The 18,982-nt window shown below is 52.2% G+C and overlaps 1 protein-coding gene across 3 annotated transcripts in view; it reads right to left on the bottom strand.

Moving 5' to 3' along the window:
• Positions 1–18,982, bottom strand: part of CTIF (cap binding complex dependent translation initiation factor) — a gene marked incomplete at both ends in the record, with an annotated part of 191,953 nt that overhangs the window by 76,381 nt on the left and 96,590 nt on the right. For 2 of the 3 annotated variants that reach the window (XM_084252895.1, XM_084252896.1), the window contains 2 exons: positions 7,436–7,735; positions 10,412–10,904. In XM_084252895.1, coding sequence (XP_084109021.1) covers positions 7,436–7,735; positions 10,412–10,904 — 793 coding nt within the window. The remainder of the gene's footprint in view (positions 1–7,435; positions 7,736–10,411; positions 10,905–18,982) is intronic. The other variant, XM_084252897.1, reaches the window with a different exon arrangement.

The raw sequence follows: 18,982 nt of genomic DNA, 5'->3' as shown, positions 1-18,982 counted from the left end.
GCTCAAGCAGCGCTGAGAGGAAGAAATGAGGATGGCAAGAAAGAAGATCCAGTCCACTCATTCCAATGCAAGCGTGGGCAACAGTCTGGCAAGGGGCACAGGGTCCTACCCACTCTGGTTCTGGGAGGGTGGGCTGAGAGGCTCGGAGCAGGTGTGTGTGTGCATGCACTCTTGAGCTGCAGTGACAATGGGCCTCCCATGACATGTCAGGCGAGCCTGCGGTACCCACCCTCAGGGGAGTGTATGCCAACGTGGCCTGGCCCTCCCAGGGCACAGATGACCACGGGGCGCTCAGATGCCACTCAGCAGGTAGGGCAACATTTTAAATTTATTTTAGAAAAAGAGACTTTTGTGTGTCTCAGAAATCACCCTCCACAATCTGCCCACTGGGAAAGGTGCTTGCATGTCTATGAGCCTTTGCTCCATCTACCCTTGATTTCTAACAGCAGGGGAGGGGAGCTCAGGGTGGGTCTGGCTCAGGGCTTTGCTCCGGCTCCGGAATGCGCAGAACAATGTGCTTCTATCCCTGGGTATGCCAGGCTTGGGCCAACAGTAAAATTAGTTTACATGCTTGGAGTGCACGCCGGCTCAGCGGTGGGCGTGCAGAAGGGAGGGAGGAGGTCTGAGGAGAAGGAGGGGTACAGGGGGAGCTGAACCCCAGAATAACAGCTGTGTGGTTTATCTGGATAAAGCAAATGGAGAAGTGGGGGTGTTTCTCAGACTCCCTCAGCCTTCCATTGGCCCGGGAAGCTCAGCGATTCAGACTACTGGAAATACTGTGGGATTATTCTAGAAGGGCGGATTTTAAAAGCCCCACTAATACTTTATGAGACAAATTTCTGACTTCCCCAAACATGATGTTTGGGTGGCCTGGGAACCAGAGCTTGGGGTGCTGAACTGACAGTCCTTGCAGCACCCCCTGACTTTGAGTACACATTGTGTCCTTGTTGAGCTACTTTCTCATCTGTGAACATGGGGAAAGATTCCTGTCCTGAACCCCACCTTGAAGCATGAACCTCCACATTCACTCTGCCACAGGTGGCTCCTGATTCTCTGTTATGCATAGTGGTGGTGCCAGGAGCTGGTGACCAGGGATAAGCCAGTCAGGGTTCCTGCCTCCAGGAGTTTCCAGCACAGGGCTGGTTAGAACCACAAGAAGCACAGTGAGCCCCTCTCCTCTCTTGCTCTGTTAAAGATGGGGTTGAGGAACTCCACACTTTGAGAATTCTGATTTCTCTGAAACCAGCAGAGAAGGAGCATCCCTAGGATGAGTGCTAGGCCCAGATGGCACACGGGGGACGGGAGATAGGGCGGGAGATGGAAGGGATGAGCAGAAGCACGGTGTATATTTCACATCAGCTCTGAAAGAAGTGTTTTACATTTGGATTTACTCATAGGGGGCAGCCAGATCAGAAAATCTTGACGATTTCCCCTTCTAGGAGCTAAACCCAGAGTCACAATCTCTCTCAGAGACCCTACAGAGGCCTATGGAGCCCATTTCATGACTTGATTGAGTTTCTGTGTTATCAAAACCCCGAACACACTGCTTAGGGGTGACCCAGCTAGAGCTTGCAGAGTCTTCCTAGCCTCTAGCTCGAGGACGGCCTTTTAAGAGGCTGTCTTCTAGAAGGTGCTGGCCGACAGGAGTATATTTTGAAATCTGGTCACATGCCAGGTTCTGATTTTGAGTTGTCTTTCCACAACATCCCTGCTGTGTTTATGACTTGGTTGATATGAGTTGTGGTTTTTTTTTTTTTTTTTTTCAAAAAAGGGTATCGCATCCTTCTGTTAGATGTGTTGTTGGCAACGGTTGCTAGGGAGAGTTGGGTTCGGTTGCAGACACACTGATGCCGGCTCTAATAATAATTTGCTCTGCATAGCTCAGATGCAGACACCTCTTGGCTAAACAGGGCACACACGTTTCAACAGAGGAGGGATTGAACTTGTACTACCCAAGCATATCTCGGCAGAGAAGCACGGCCCAAGCTCAAGTGGGAGGCCTGGGGAGGTGACAGGGCAGTGCTGGGCGGAGGGGGCTCAGGCCTCCAATTCCTGTCATTCCATAGGTCCGGGAAAAAGAGGCTTGCTCATTCTTCACCCCGCTATGAAGCTGGAGTGCCTCCTCCCCATCACTGCCCCACAGCTCTCTGGTGAGGATCAAGGGAGAGTTTGGGTCACCTCTGTAACCAGGGCCCCTGGGCCACTCACATTCTCCAGGAAGTCAGAAACTTCAGCCCACAAACTCTAGAGGGTGTACACTTTGTAAACATGAAGAAGTGAGGAGTCGGTTGGGAAAAGGTGGTTGAGGCAGGTAGTGAAGCCGATCACCTCCCCAGCTCTACCAGGTGACAAAATGAGCTAAGAGTGAGGCCCTTTTCCTAAAACAAGTGCGAGCTGCTCCAGTAAATGTTCAAGGTCAAGGAAAAGGAAAAGGAAAAGGATTCGGGGAGAAGAGCAAAGGCCAGATAGGGGGCCGTGGGAGAGGCTTCTCTGAGCTCTTCCTGGTTGACTCGGTCAGTGTGGAGACTCTGGGCAAAGGGAGAATTACAGCAAGGAGTGTGAGAGAGGGATCTGCTTCCTCACTGCACAGATGGGAAACTGAGGCTGGACAAAATGAAGGGATGGTCTCCAGAGCAGTTGTCTCCTGCCCGTGTGGACTTAGCCCCCCATGTCACTCAGCAAAGAGCCCAGCACCTGGTTCCTATCTCTTGACTGTTTCACAGTGAATGGCAGGACCAGGTGGCTAGTGACTGTGGTGGTACAGTCAGGGCATCCCTGGAGTGAGTACCTAACTGCAGTGCTTGACCTGCTGTACTGCAGTATGACCTCGGGAAATTCTTCAAAAAGGATGCTGGGCTTGGGGTAGGCCCCACACCCATATGTTTCAGAAGCTCCTCCCCATGACAGCCAGGCTGAGAACCACTGACCTGATGAAAACCCGGGGCCCGATACTCACTATTCTCAGGCTGGATCCCCACTGCTATCAATCACAGCATGAAAGACTATGCCTCCCTCTGCCCAGCTCTGAAACTGACCCACAGCAGCAAACCATCGGTCATCCAGTGCTTTGTTACTTAAAGTGTGGTCCCTGGACCAGCAGCACCAGCATCTCCTGGGGGTTTGTTAGAAATGCAGAATCTTGGGTCCAGGACTGCTGAATCAGAATCTGCATTTAAATAAAATCCCATGGGATTCACAAGCACATTCAGAAGCCCTGGTCTAATGAAGATGCATGCTTGACACATGTTGAATACCTGAGAAATGGTCTGTTTGATAAAAAGTGGAATTTTTAAAACTAAGAATGCTACTAAGGAAAGGATGGCATGCAAGGCAAAAAGAACACTATTGAGCTGCGAGATCAGCGACAAGGGCTCACTGAGATCCCAGGGTCCCTAGCATTGTCAAGGCCTGGGTTCCTTGAGATGACAATGCTAAGTGGCTGGGAAGTGACCTTTATGCTATCCCTACTCCCCACTTCCTCTTCATGGGAAATGTACCCCAGCTGGGCAGGTGGCCCTTATACATCTGGCAAAGAGGGTCTATTTCATCAGAGCTAGCCCCTTACCCTCCACGCTCCAACTTTTCCTGCTGACACCCAGATCAGGCAACATCTAAACACAGCTGTTGGGAGCTGTGTTCAGGGGGCATTTCATAGCCCGGCCCCTTTGCAGCCAGCACCACTAAGTGGGGTCTCAGAGCTTGCACACGGAGGGAAGGACTTTGGGGACTCTATGGGGGGAAAAGGATACAAATCAGCCTTGCCAGAAAATGAAAGCAGGTGAAAAGGACCTTCCGATGTCAGGTTGGATGAGCCACACCCATGTGTCTCTTTTCCTGTACCTGCGAGTCTAGGGTGGTGAGCGGCACTGGGTGACACTGCCCAGGATGCCTACTCTAGCTGCCACCAACTCTGAGAAGAGCAGCGTACCTTGGGGGGCCCAAAGAGACAGGCAGTGTTGGCTTCCTCTGGGCCTTATAATAGGGGTCTGTAAGGAGCTTGGGGGGTGGCCTTTTGCCAGCATATCCAGCCTGCTTTCATGGGAGCCAAAGGGCCTTGAACGGTGAAGCTAAGGCCCAAGCAACCAGCTCAAGTCCTGGCTGTACACCCCCTTCAAGGGGCGCTCTCCTTGGCTGATGTGAAAGCTGGGGTTGCAGCCGAGGAGGGCTTGTGTGGCATTGAGTGTTCAGAAACCTGGCCAGCTTCTGCCCTGTGGGGAGAAGGGCACAGGCTGCGCTAGGCCTTTAGAATGTGAGCCATGCCTGCTCTGGACTGCATCAGGGGCCCAGAGGACCCAGTGATTTCAATTCCAACCATTCATCTCTCCTGATCACTAAGAGGCCCTCACTGGGTAGACACTGAGATGACAGACAAAGCAGACTTGTTCCCCATCTCTCATTGCCTGTGGTCCCCCGGGGAGAGAGAAGCCATGAGAGTGAGCATCCCATCTGCCACTGTGTGTGTCTGTGCTTGCTGGGTTAAGCTACAATTCCTCACTGGGTGGCAAGCCTCTTAAAGTCCCAGCTGTTGACTGACCACTACCTTTCCTCCCAAGCCTGGTGCCTACAGTGGACACTCAGGAAGTGCTAGCTGGGTGGTGGGACATTTGTGGCTTCAGGGTGACAGGTGCAAGGACAGGAGGATGGCAGGAGCACAAAGCAGGGCTCATTGGAGAGTGGCACCCAGCGTGACCCTGTTCGTAAGTGCGAGTGGCCCTGGCAAAGACAAGCGTGAGAGTGTCCACTCCCCGCCCAGTAGGAGGTTCAGCCTGGAGTGGGGGAGTGGAAACAGATGTGGGGGTGACAGCTCATCTCTGTTCCAGAGGCAAGATGGCCTTCCAGGTCTCCTTGACTTACAATGGGGTTATGTACCGATAAAATCATCAGAAACAGAAAATGCATTTCATGAACCTAAACTACCAAACATTACAGCTCAGCCTTGCCCACGTTAAGCATGTTCAGAACATTTCCATTAACCTACAGTCAGGCAGCATCATGCAACACAAAGCCTGTTTTATAACAAAGAGTTGAGTGTCTCCTGCAAGTTACTGAAGAGGTCCTGAAAGTACAAACAAGGATGGTCGCACAGGTTTGCACCATTAATGTGCACAGAAGAACCCTGGATCGTTTGAAACATTGAACGAAGATCAACTGCTGGATGGCAGGGACGCTACAGAGACAGAGTCATCAATTCCTCCCCTGATGAGGCCTGAGAATAGCCGGTAGAAGGTTGTTTGCTCTAGTGATCTTGTTGCTACTGGGAGCTGCCGCTGCCCAGGCTCACAAAGGAGCATCTATGGCGTGTCCCTAGCTTGGGAAAACATCAAAATTCAGACTTCAAAGTACGCTTCCTACTAAGTGCCTACTGCTCTCACAGCACTGTGAGGTCAAACAGTAGCAAGGTGAGCCATCGTACGTTGGGACCCTGTGTACCAGGGTGCGCTGGTGCCAGGCAGTCAAGAACTTCCCCAGTGGGAGCCGTGGCACCAGGTTCCAGCGGATGATGGCTGAGCCCTGGCCTTCAACTTAGTGTTCTTTCTGGCACTAGTGTTTGCCAAAGTATTGTCTCTCAGCCCACTAATTCCGCAAGAAGTTGTGAGCTAGGGGATGCAAAGAGGACGTCATTGAGTTCTGCGCAGCCAACGAAGTGCCCTTCCTGCTGTCTCCGTGGTGGCTGGTGGAGAGCAGGGGTAGGGACTACAGAGTCCCTTTCTTGGCTGAGTGTTTCCCAGGATTCAATCTTTGGCATACACTCGTGGGCAAGGCCCCGCTAACCATGGCCCGTTGGAAGGACTGTCTGGCCCGAGCAGGCCCGCGGGAGGCCCCTGCAGCTAGCTGCCCATCGGCCGCGTGTGTCTCGCCCTGAGCCGTGTGTGTGTGTCTGGAACTGGCTCTGGCTGGGTTACTTGGAGCTGGCAGCCATTGTCTGAAAGTCTTACCCCATCCTGCCCTTCTCTGAAAACAAGCAAAAGCCAAGGCCAAAGGCCAATCCTGTCCCTGACTCCCCTGCACCTGGCAGTACGTGGCAGACAGGCTGCTTCCCACCGTCACCCTCCACACTCTCCCAGAACATTCCGGCCTGCGAGGAACATGCCCGATGTGCAAATCCCTCAGGTAATGCGGGAATTCGTCACCAGGGGAGCAAGGGCGATCCAGGAATGGGAACCCGATCAGGGCCTGGAGTTGGAGAGAAGCAGCCCAGGCTGGCCAGCGAGGGCTCGGGTTGCAGCGAGCAGGCTCCCCGGGAAGAGGAGAGGACAGCGGGATGGAGCTGCACGTGGAGGGGCTCCTTCTCCCCACTGTTTCAGGGAAGAGACAGCAGATGGCAAACCAGGTGGTCAAGACCAGGATGACGTCCTGGGTTACGTTGGCTGCTTGGACGTAGTTGTGAATAAACCCCTCCTGACTCTCAGAAGTGCTGTGATTTGGATGGACACCCTCGACAAGACAGACCGGCAGACATTCCAGACTTTCAGAACTTTAAGCTGCCATTTCACCTGGATTGGAAACTCGATTTGTGTCCCAGCTAGTCTAAGGAACACAATAGGAGTAGAGATCACTTTTCCTCACCCTAAACTCTCGAAGGATGGTTCAGGGCATCGACATGGGTGCCAATCTATACCACCTGCTACCTCTCCCTGATGCCACCCAGGCTGTGGCCACCAGTTCACCTGCTACCACCGGTGACATCAGTGCCAGCTTTCCACTTGTGAGATACAAGAGTGCTGGGCTCAGCCCAAGTGCACAAACCCACACCCATCACACACTCACACAGGTAAAGTCATGGCTGGACACTGGCTTTGGCGGAGGGAGAAATGAGGAGTGAGGTTAAGTTTCCTGGGGGTAGAGGGGTTTTGAGTGGGAAGGCACCAAGGAACATGACAGCCTTAGCTCTCCACGCTTCCCCTCTACCCTGAAAGGGATTTCAGAGAGAGCCCAGTGCCTCAGCAGACAGACTGCCTCTGTCCTGCTCCAAACCCTTCTGTCTCCTGCTCAGACCCACCTCAGTATCAGTTACAATCAACTGCACCACCTCCAGGGTCAGGGAGGACATCCAGGGGAGGAGGCGGAGGGACAGAGAAATCCTCAACAAGTTTAAGTCTGCTCAGACTTGAAGAGGTCAAAGCACAGAGCATGGTTAAGACCAAGGGCCAGTCCTCTTATCATGGAAATAGAAAGAGGGAAAGGCTGGTTAAACATGAAGCACCTATAAAATTATATTGGTGCATCGTAACCATGGAGCACTGACACAAACACACACAAATCCGGCCACTCATCCCCTGCCCCTTGAGTGCCTTTTTATTTTCTATAATTAATCGGGCAAGGGTGGAACTTGGGAAAAGTTCAACTGTGGTCAGAATTTGCAGCCTTCTCTCTAGTAATAACCCACCGACAGGGAGGGGCAGGAAGGGAGGCGCAGCTGTCGGTGTCCGGTTACCTGAAGCATGTTGAGGAGCAGGCTCCGGAACTTGGTCCCCTCCACCATGAAGAGCGCCATCTTGTCGCAGAGCTTGGCTGCCGTGAAGGCGAAGCTGCGGTCGGACACGGCCTTCTGGTAGATGGTCCGTACGATCTCTCCCAGCATCTCCTCGGAGTTGGTGGAGTCCTGGGCCTCCTCCATGAAGGTGGTGAGCTTGGCATCCACATCGCTGCTATTGTTCCGCATGCTGTTCAGGATCTCGATCAGCTTGTCCATCTTGCTGTGCTGAGGGTTGGTGGTCTCCACTGTCACTTCATCCTGGGGGTGTGGGAGACAGACCTGTTGTGCCTGAGTGGTGCTGAGGTTTCGATGGGGGAGTGGCCAGGGGAGGGAGGGCTGCCACCTCCAGAAAGGACCCACCCTTCCCTCTTGAACCTGAGGTCTGATCCCCCTGGGAATGCTAGCTCCCCCCTCCCCCACTAAGGACACTCAGGCTCCAGGGCTCTCTGCTGACTTTTTTCTCGGCCCCTACGACATCTTGGGTGTATCTTCCGGCAGGCTCCGGCTTTTACCGGGATTCTCGTGTAACTCTGCCTTGACCTATTTGTCCATCAACTGTTTCACTGAAGAAATGATTTAATGGGACATATAGAAGATGAAATAAGATAACATAATAAAATTGGCTCAAAGAGAGAATGATGGCAGGAAGACTAGATCAGGGAGAGATAATATCCAAAATGCCTGCTGTGTTGGTTAGAGGCAGCCGGTGCAAGGATTATCTTGTCCTCTGCCCTCGGCTCCTACAGCCCAAAGACCGCTGTGTTCTCCGGGTACAGGGCTCCTGGTGCACGTGGCCCTGCTTTGCATCCTGCGGAGATTGTGCTGACCTTCCGCACACAAACACTACACACTGAGGAACTCTCAGCATGCTGCCAGGATGATGGCACCTGTAGGAGGGCAACTTAGACAAAATCCCTGCCCTTGTGTTTCGCTGCAAGCAGGACCAGACCTGGCTGGTCAGAAGTATTCACTCGAACACAACACACTGCTGGCAAAGAATTCCAGCTACTGACTGCTGGGATGTGAGATCAAGATCAGCAGGTAGGACAGTCAGAGAATGGAGTCCTGCACCTGCTCTTCTTTACAAGGAGAGCTCTGGAAGGGGAGGCATGGATAGAGGTTCCGAACCCACTTCTATGTGTCACTGTATCACTTTGGCCAAGTGGTTTTCCTCTCTGGGCCTTGGTTTCCTCACTGGTGACACAATGGGATTAGCCTAGCTGGCTGAGCTTCTCTGAGCTCTTTCATTGCTCAAGCCCTTGTCTTGCTGGTCCAGGAGTCCAGGAAACCTCATGTGAGAGGGGTGTGAAGTCACTGTTTGGTATTAGGGATCTCCTTAATCTGCTCTACCTACCCCCTTACCCACACTACTCCCCAGCCACCTGGTGGTTAATGCATAGAACAGTGGGAAAGTATATAGAACAATAACATAGAACACTACAATAATATATATATATCTATAAAGAGAAAGAGAGAGAGAGAGAGAGAGAGAGAGAGAGAGAGAATTAGAATGTGTATAGAACAGTAACTGTGTATAGAAATAACAGCTACCCACAAAGACTCAGAGAGGTCAGGTGACAAGCCCAGGGTCACCTTGCCAATCAAAGGCAGAGCGAGAACAGAGCCTGGCTTGTCTGCTTGCTGGTCTCTGCAGCCTGTGCAGTTTGCACACTACAGTACTGCAATAACACTTAGCAGAACTGGGGAGAGCTTAGTTAATAATCCTCTTTCCCTAGCCAAGCTACCTCAGTCTGCCCTGGAAGCATTTCAGGCGATGACCACATACTGGTCATCAGTTGGGAACCTCTCCCAGGTTTGGGATGTAGGGGGATGAGGGAGGCTTTTCTTTACAGCTGGGGTCCCCATAGGGCATGGTGGGGAGAAGGCTCGGACTGTGCAAGATGCCAGGAGCATCATGGCAGCTTCAAGAGTTGATGTAGGAAAATCTCTGACCTGCTCTGTCCTACCTGTGTGTGGAGCTGAGCCTGGGCTCTGGGGAGAAAAGTCAAGAAGGCAGTAGAGAAAGGCTGGGAGAAACCCAAAACACTGAGTGCTGCAGAAGCCCCAGACAGGGGATTCTGGGGACTCTGCTGGGAGCAGGTCAGCCTTTCTTCCACTGTTCTTCTCCAAGGTGACTTGGAGGAGGGGAGGAAGGGAGTTGGGCAGCGTGGGAGGAGGGTGCTAGGGTGAGCCCAAGGGCCTCAATGCTGCCAGGGATGGATCTCCATTCCTTTTTTTGAGGCTTGGGGTGGCGGTTATTTCCTCTTGGATTTCTGAACCAGGCTCTGGAGACAAGGGTAAAGAAAGAGGCTCCTGGGAGCGAAACTGAAGGAAGCCCTCACTCTCAGGAACTCCCAGTCCAGGGTCAGCACCTGTATGATGCCGACAATGAGGGCCTTCTTAAATTTTGTCCCTGAGACACCCTCTTTGGCTGCAGGGAGCTAAAGGAGGGGAATAGCAAGGCACCCTGCCCAACTCACCTTTGCTCTGACGCCCCTACAGGGATCACAGCCCAGCTGGTACTTACCCAGGAGAAGCATCCCATTCTTCTTATCTAACAATCTCTCTGTTTCCCCCCAAATGGCCGTTAGCACTAATTGGTGCTGATCCCAGAAAACAGTGCTCCAGGGAAGAACCAGGCCTTCCTTGCAATCCTCTCTTCACCCCCAGCCCCCAAACCTCTTCCTCCCCTTATCGTAGACTAGAGGATGGTGGCAAGTGCCCCAAAGGGGCCTCTTGGGGTGGGGGGCTATAAGGTGAGGAGCCAGAAGGTTCTGGAGTGGTGAGGACTTGCCCTCTGATGGACAGATGTGATGGGCCCGCGCAGTTGCCCATCTACAGGGCTCCCCAGGCCCTCAAACCCTACCCTACCGACCAAAATGCCTACCTCTCGCTGTCCTCCCCGGTGCAAGAGAACAACGAAAATTCAATTACCGGTACCTTTTCTTTCAGTCTTCGCCGCAGCCTGTCTTTGGAAGACTGGAGCAGGGTAATTTTGGGCCGCTCCTCGAGGCGCTCGGGAAAAATACTGTCTTTACGCTTTGTCTCGGCCTCTGGACCCCCTGGCTGCTGTGGGGGCAGCCTTTCGGAAGCCACTGGGGCCGGGGCATCAGGACTGCGGGGGGGCTCGAGGCTGCTGTGACCAGTGTCCCCCAGGGCGTCCTCAAGTTTGGGGCTCTCCATGGTCAAGGTCTCTTTGGCATTGCGGTGGGTGCCTGCCTCCCCCTTGTCCCCTGGGGGGTGCTTCGTGTTGCTGTGGTGCCAGCGCCGGTTCTGGCTGTAGCCGTGGTGGGTGGGCCTCCCTGAGGGGTGGGGCGCCGAGCCCCCCTGGTAGGATTTCTGGTGGTCCCTGTTGTGTTTGGCACTACCCGGCTGGTGGTCACTGTGCTGCTGGGATTTGTTCCCTCCTGGAGGTCTCTGCTGTCGCCTGCAAGCCAAAGGGGACAGATAGACAGGGGTTACCGGGCAGGCCACACAGGGTGCCTGATTCCAAACTCTGAAAGAATAATTCATCAATTTGTTCATTTATTCCTTCTTTCCACACACCATCTGAGCGCCTCCTTCTGGTGAGGCTCTGCGATAGGGCCTGAGGATAGTGCAGAGAGTAAGACTGACTGGTCTCTGTGATTATAGAGGATTTAAGTCAATCCTCGACTTCGAATAAGATTTTAGTCTCTTTTTAGAATATGCATTAATACAACTATGTCAGACTACATCAAAGAGACACAGAGTACAGAGCCTCTATCCCCACTGTTCCCTCGAAGCACCTGTGACCAATTTATGATCTTTCAAATACATTCTATGCACATTGCATCAGAGATACACATGAACTTGCATCTGATTGTGACTTTTTACCATAATGAGTCTTGAAAAGCTCTATCATTTGTCACTCAGTACAGTCCCAGTCCCTAGAGATTCTCCCAGATAGGTACATGTATCAATATTGCATTCCTTTTCATTGCTGAATAGTATTCCACAGTGAGGGTGTATCAATGCATTAAGCAGCTGCTCACTGAAGTACATCTGGGTTGTTTCCAGTTATTGGCTATTATACATAAAGCTGATAGGAATATTGGTGTATAATCCCACCCCCTCCAGCATGCCTAGACCATTCAGTTTCATTCTCAAATGCTTTTTTATTCTAAGACCAAGGATCATCAATGGGACCAATGCTTGAGCTTCTGGGAAAGACGGTCCGTCTACTTTCACACCAGGCCAGGGACAACCAGCCTGGGCACCCAAGTCAGAGGGGGACCCCATCAGAAAAGTAAGTCATTGAGTCAGGTTCCTTCCAAGGCTTCTGTCACCTGCTGGTCTTCAGATGGCCCAGGCCTAAACCCAGATGCCCGAGACGTGGGTCAGCCTTCAGCCTCATCCTAAGAAGCACAGACCTACCCACACTGGGTGAAAAAGAAATACTACCACCCCCGACTCCCCTGGGTGCCCTGTGCCTGTGACTTTCTGTGAATTCTCCTTACATTTATTTCTCAATTACTCTCAACTAATTGGCTCTTCCTCCTTCCCTTCTCTTTGTTCTTTGAGTGTGAGTAACTTTTAAGCCCAGAGAAGGACCTTGGAAATTCCCTGGCAGATAATGCTTGATTCTCACAACTTTTGTCAACCTTATTTAGAATTTTTGTGGTGCCTGCAGCAATGGCCCAAGGAATGTCCCCAAAGGATGGCTGACCAAGCCCTTCCCAGCATCTGTCTTGAGAAGAGCTTCCCATGTGCCAAATCAGGGATTTCCCTTTCTCTGCCCAACATCCTCTCCCCCTCCCAAACAAAACAAAATAAAACAAAGCAAAGTAAAAAAAAAAACTTCTCTCCACCGGAGGAAGGGGGTAATTTCTACATGGTTGGTGGCAGAAAGCTCAGAAGGAAATCAGCTATGTCTGGCAGAGATTCTGCTGTCCATTCCTAGAAATTTGGGGGCACCTGGGATTCTGTATCCCCTCTCCCTTCAGCCATCCCCTTGAAAGAGCTTGGAGTCAGCCAGTCCTGTTGATGCAGCGATAAGCTCCAGGTTTCTGGCACCAAGGGGCCTTCTCAGACCCACTGCCCAGGTGGCAGCTCCTTTGCTCACTGGAAGGGGTGGGCAGGAGGGGAAAACTGGGAGGCCACCTCAATGGGTCCCTCTAACTCGGAAGCAAGATTAATGGGTTTAAAAGGAGGCAGGCTGATACAGAGCTGGGTGGCTAATGAGACTGGCTGGGTGCCCCTGAGAGGCAAGATGAAAGAGTCAGATGCCACTGGAGGCGAGGGGCACAGAGCCTTGCGCCTTCTCCCTCTCTCCCTTCTCGGCTCAAGGCCCCACATAGGTCTTGGGGCCAGTGATGGCTGGGACTGGTGTCTGTGCAGGCAGAGCCTTTCTTCCCGGGTAAATTAACCAAGTCTTTGTGAGGTGAAGTTCCATATCAAAAGGCCTCGCAGAGGCTCTTGGGGATGTGTCCAGCCTGCCAGCTAATCATGTCACCCAGGGCCCACCTCCTGTCTCCCTCCCACTCATCCTCAGAGCCAGGGCCCTCAGGAGAGAAGCACTCAACAACCTCTAGACCTGTGTGGTGTGGCCACATGAGGCCCATGTCCTTGGTCTGGGAAGGGGCTGAGAGGGCCCGAACCACTGGAGTGAACTTGGGGCTGGGCCTGGTCCCGCACAATGGAGACCTGGGCTTCCTTGCCTTGGTCCTTCACAAATATTTGTTAGTGGTCCCCAGTCAAGCCGGCCCAAACCAGCTCTCTCTGTGCTGTGTTTGCTGGCGCTGGGTTTCGTCGATACCTCCCTGCAGGGGCCAGCTGGCTGTTTACCACAAAACCTGTGGGTTTAGGTTTGGCTGGGCTGGGAGGGAGCTGCTTTTGCTCCCAAAAGCAGAGCAAGGAAGTCACATTTGGTCTCAGATACACGGATATGTGGATCTAGGCTTTGGAGACATCCTGGACATGTAGTTCCACGGCATCACCAGTGAAAGGACAGCGTCCACCCCTTGCCCATGTATGCCTAATCTCTCGGGGAAGCTTTCTCTGGTGGCGGTGGAGGGGAGAGAGGGATGGCTTAGGAGATAAGATTAATATTCCATTTGTGCTACTGGCAACACCTGCTGTTAGGGAAATAATGCCTTTTTTTTTTTTAAAGAATGGAAATTGTCAGTATGCTTTTTCCATCACTCATTTAGTTTATTCTTTCTTCTTTGGGTTCTGAAATCAGATGTCTTGTTTCACTGGAAAACTGCTCTCTTTTATTAAAAAAAAAAATAATAAGTTCTCAGAACACCACAGCTGCATTTTGGGAGGTGGGAGTCGGAGACTAACTTCAGATCTTGTTGTAAAAAATGGTTCGAACAGCAGACAAGGACTCTCTGTTCGTTTTTTATTTCATAATCATTCCCAACTAGATATTCCGAGGGCCACTGACTTCTTATGGTTCTCCCCATGTCGGATACTTTACCACATAATTTGTAGGTCTGCTTAAAAATTTCTGGAAGCAAAATTCCTAGGGCAAGTGGTTTTGAAAGTATGCATTGGCTCATATTTCTTGCCTTCAGGAAAAGTGATGACTGCTTATTACAGGCTGAGGCGCCTCCATTCCTGCCCCCCTACACATGCCCGGTGCGGGACCCACCTTCTAGCCATGGGGATAAGGCAGGAGTGTGGGGAGACTTGGAGGCTGAGGGCCAGGAGTTTCTCTGGGCTGTGGAGCTTAAAGGAAAGCATGGGGAGACTTATTTCTGTCCTCATGGAGCCAACCGAGGGAAGCAACAGGACACTGGCTTGACAAAGGGACAGGATCACCGTGCCTGCATTAATTGAAAACCTACTATGGCCTTGGGCCTGAATTAGATGATAGAACTCCATCTGGGACACTCCTCCCTCATCGTGTCTGTCTTTAAGCTTGTAGCCAGTTCCGAGCCCAGCGTGGCCACTCACAGATGAGTGGTTCTGGGAGATTTCCCCTCTCCTGGGCTCTGCCCCCGGCTCAGGGGTGGCTGGGAGAATTGCAGAGTGACAGTGGACAGTTTTACAGATCAGAAAACCAAGGTTCAGAGAGGTCGCTTCATTCCCCTAGGGTTGCCCAGCTAGTTGGTGGCAAAGCCTGTATTAGAAACTGAGTTTCTGATGGAAGGTACTGCCTGAAACACTATATCCTTTGATTTAATAGTCACTTGTCTGCGCTCTTAGTGCTCTTTGGAGAACTCCAGGTTATCACTACAAAGTTTAGGCAACTGAGTCACTCTGTAACTGCCAGCATCGACATCACGATGTGACAGCAGCCGCATCAGCAGCTGGTATCCTGAGACACCCACTGCGTGCTCCCGACACGGGCAAAGGGAAGCCCTGCACCTCGGAAGGTCAGACTCTTCCACTCCAACAGATCGCGTGACTCTCCTTCCACTCAGTTGGGTTGGAAATAATTCAAGATCGAGGTCTGTGCCAGCAAGGACAAAACATCCCATAAGAAGTTGGTTGTTTTACTGCATGGATTGAAACTTGAGAAACCAGAGGTGTACCTGGCCTGAGGGATGCTGCAGAGTGGAAATGGGAGAGTTTAGTCCCTCTTCTCCCTGCAGGCAAGAAGAGACTTTCCTCACCAACTACAGACTGATGAACAAATGAATGAAGGAATGAGTGAAATGAGTGAATGATGCAGGAGAAGGTCAGTTCACTTACTGCTCCATTCATTACACACCTTCTGAGATCCGGGTCTGCCTGGAGTTATTAGAGGCCTCAGCGCCTGCCCCCTTCCCCAGCCCCTGCCAGATCACACAGCGCCTGGAACTGAGGGACGCTGGGAGTGGGGGCGACAAACTGTTCTGTTGTTCCTAAGGAGACCTCAGTCCCTCCCATAACCCCTCCTGGGCTTCATGGCCCAGATCTGCCCAGCAGCCGCCTCCATACCAGGTCCCCTCTCCGGCTCTCATAACCCCTAATCTGATGGTTTGTGTGTACCTACTGTCTGCCCTCAAAAGCATCCACTTCCTTTGGCTGGACCAGAACCTTCTCGAAACCTCCCTCGGTATCTGGGCTGGGCACTCACTCATACCTCAAGTGAGGCCCCCAACGTGCCAGGGATTGTGTCGGGCACTGGGGACAAAGCGATGACTCGGACACAGGGCTGTATGTACCCTTGTGGAGCTTAAGATCCATTCATTACAGAAACAGTTATCTGCTGACAACCAGGGACAAGAGTCGTGAAGGAAAGGAAGTGGACATAAGCGCATGGTCTGTCCTAGTCTGGCTCAAGCACGGCTTTCATTTAAGCTTAAGAAGGAGGAAGTGTTAACCACTTGTACAGAGAGGTCAGTGAAGCTCAGAAAGGGTAAGTACTTGCTTGAGGCCACACAGCTTGCAAGAGGCAAAGCTTGGGTTTGAACTTAAGTAGTTTGGTCTAAGAATGTATGTTCTCAGTCACCACATTCTTCTGCCTAAGGTTTTGAATCCTGTTCCAGAGTCCTGAGGGCCTGAGACAGCCTGCAAGCCAATGCAGAGACACTGAAATCCAAATCCAGAGGACCCCAGATCTTGGCCAGAGGCAGTGCGGGGAGGGGTGTGGGTTGGCAGCACTGGGTGGAAGCAGGGCTAGGTATGCAGAAGCAAAGGCCCATGGCGGTGCTGGAGGCCACTGGTAACAGCCAAGGGGAGAGACTAGGAGGGTCTGGATGGCAGCTCTGGGTCGAGGTTTGGAAATCTGGCCTCCCAGCCTTGGCTCCACTGTGTCTGGGGAAAACCACAGAAGCCATGTGCGGCCCTGGGGTTTCCATCTTTGCTGGGAACAATCCTTCCACCCCGTGACCCCCAACACACACACAGCTAATTCCTGTGCTGGGGACTATGGAGCAGGGCAGAGGGGGGTCAAGTTTTCAGACAACCTTCTGGCTTCACTGCTGCACCCTGGGGGAGGGACAGAGATGCAGGCTGCAGCGTCTGGCCACCTCCTCCATCCTGGGGCAGCTTATAGAAGGCCATGGGGAAATGACTTCCTTTGGGGTATTAGTTGCTCTGAGTTTCACTCTATTGCTGGGGCTTTTCTTGGGCACTCTTCTCAACCCTCCAGGGCTCTTAGTCAATGGAGCTGGCACCAATGTGCTGGGTGACTTTGGCAAGACCCCCACTACTCCCCATGCCTCAGCATTCCCACCTACAGAATGGGAACATGGAGTTCCCACTCAGGTGAGTCCCTACTTCCTCTGCATTCTGGCCTGGGTCACAGGCTGGTCTGAAGTGACAACACAGTCAAGCAGGGAGGCCTCTGAGAACAAAGACACAGTATGAATACGAGGTAATATTTTTGTTCCAGGAAGAATCAGGCATTCCAAGAATCCCTGGCCTCATGCATTCAGAGGCAGTGTGATGTCATGGGAAGAGCATGCGCGGCCCCGGTGGGGTGCTTCAAGGGGAAGGCCCGCACCCTTCCGCCCTGCCCAGCCAAGCCCTGCGTTGTCCGAGTTCTGACCTGTGGACCCTCGGTGCAGCCTGCCAGCAAGTCCTGACATTCCCCAAACTCGGTGCCCACCCTGGGCGCTCACTCAGAGGCTGGAGGACACCAGTCACAGATGTAGGTCTGCTCAGCTGGGATGCTCTATTTGCTATTGCTAGCTTCCCGTGGCTAAACCGAGTCATGTGAATCCATACCAGGAAGAAAATCTCGCTATGCCACCTTTCTGGAACCTTGAGAGCCTGCCAGCTCCTACCACTTTTCCTAAAGAAACGGGGAGGGCTGGCTATGGGTGTGAACTTGCCCCACTGTGTAGCCTCCCACAGTCCCTCAGTGCCTGGAATACGGAAGGCGTTCAACACAGACTCCCAGGGTATTTACCAAGAGGGCAATATCCTATTGTAGTCCAAAGTACGGGGTCAGGATCCAGACCCCCAGAGTTCACTTCTAGCTATACAATGTTGGGCAAGTTCCTTAATCTCTTTTGGCCTTAACCTCTTCATTTGTAAAATGGGTACAAATAGAGCGTCCATCTCATGGGGTCCTGTGAGTTTTAAATTAATATCAATGTTATTTTAAGGGTTTGCCTGTAATAATACTATGTCATGGATTTTTCCAAGCAAGATAGCATGAATCCATCAGCTATGCAGAAGTGGTGAGCACCGGCACACCTCTCATGCAGGTCACAGGACGGCGCTGTAGGGAAACTAGCTGTTTCAAGTGTTATGGATTAAGGAAGAAATCCCAGGATGTCCAGCTTCTAGCTTCTGCCCTAGTTTTGACCTCCTAAGGGCTGCATTTTGGAAATAGTTTATCACTGAATACTCACCACCATTCTCCCAACCTTCAGAGTCACTAGGGAACTAGCCTTTCAAATCTTGCCATCTCCATGTGATGGAACAGCCCTCAAATTGGGGTAGATAGACACAGAGAAAGCAGGCTGGAGAGAAAAATCCCATCAGACTTGTTTCAATGCCAGGTGTGACCAGCTGCTAAGCTCTACAGATTTATGGGTAATGGAAGGTCAGATGCCCAGCCTGAGTTCACCTAAAGGAGGAACTTCCTTAAGGGGAGAGATACACCCTATGGAGGGGCCTGTCTGGAAAGGTAGTGAGCCCCCTGTCACTGGAAGTGTCCGATCACTGACCAACCCTTACCTATGGAGACCTCCTATCCCCAATAAGTCTATTCTGCAATGAATACCTCCTCCTAGAAGCCCTCCTGGGTTTCAGCAGCTCTTCAAAGAGCCCTCATCTGGAGAGGCAGCATGATGCAGGGGCAACTTGGGAATCAGACACACCTGCGTTTATGTTCTGGTTTTTTTTTTTTTTTAATTTTTTTTGCATGTTTTTATTTATTTATTTGTTTGTTTGTTTTTTGTTTATACATGCACTGGGTACAGTCAGAAGCGCGGGAAGGTGAGAGAATTCACCAGAGCCAGAGCGGGGAGCAGAGCAGGCAGAAGGACCGAAGTACACTGCTGAGGGGAGCAGCGGGCGGCAGGAGAGGTCTGCACGCCATGTGGGACCCTCCCCCTGTGGCTGGGGAGCAGCCGGGGATTGAACCGGCGCTGCAGAGGCCATGGGCAGCTTCGCAACCCAGCGCTCAACCGCTGCGCCACCGGGGAGGCCCTATGTTCTGGTTTTGCCTTCATCTTAGTCAGGTGGTCTGGGACCAGCTGCCTAACCTCTCTGTTCCTCATTTGTCTTATCAATCACAGGACTCTTTGGACTGGAAAACAGGCAAGGGGCGACGCTGAAAGGGGTGACCACAGGGCTTGTGATAAACCTCGTCCACTCGCAGCCCTTTGCTCAGTTCAGCCCTGGAGGGCACTTGGCCTTGTCAGCTTGGAGCTCTGGAGACAGGGCCCCAGGAGAAGGAAAGATGGCTGCACTGTGGGAAGAAGAGGTGTCCAAAGTTCCTGAGCTGGTTTGGTCTGTGGGCAGCTGAGCACCACTGAGCTCTCAGGCTCTCTGGAGAGACACTGCCGGCTGCCCGGCGGCTCACTCCATCAGCCATCACATCCCGTCACCCTCCCGGGACGGCCTCCGCTCTCACAACTTCATTACTGACAGGTT

This window comes from Talpa europaea (genome assembly GCF_964194135.1).
Source record: "Talpa europaea genome assembly, chromosome: 13".
Lineage (NCBI taxonomy): Eukaryota > Metazoa > Chordata > Mammalia > Eulipotyphla > Talpidae > Talpa > Talpa europaea.
The sequence above is the reverse complement of the archived record's forward strand: the minus strand, read 5'-3'. Positions and strand labels throughout refer to the sequence as shown.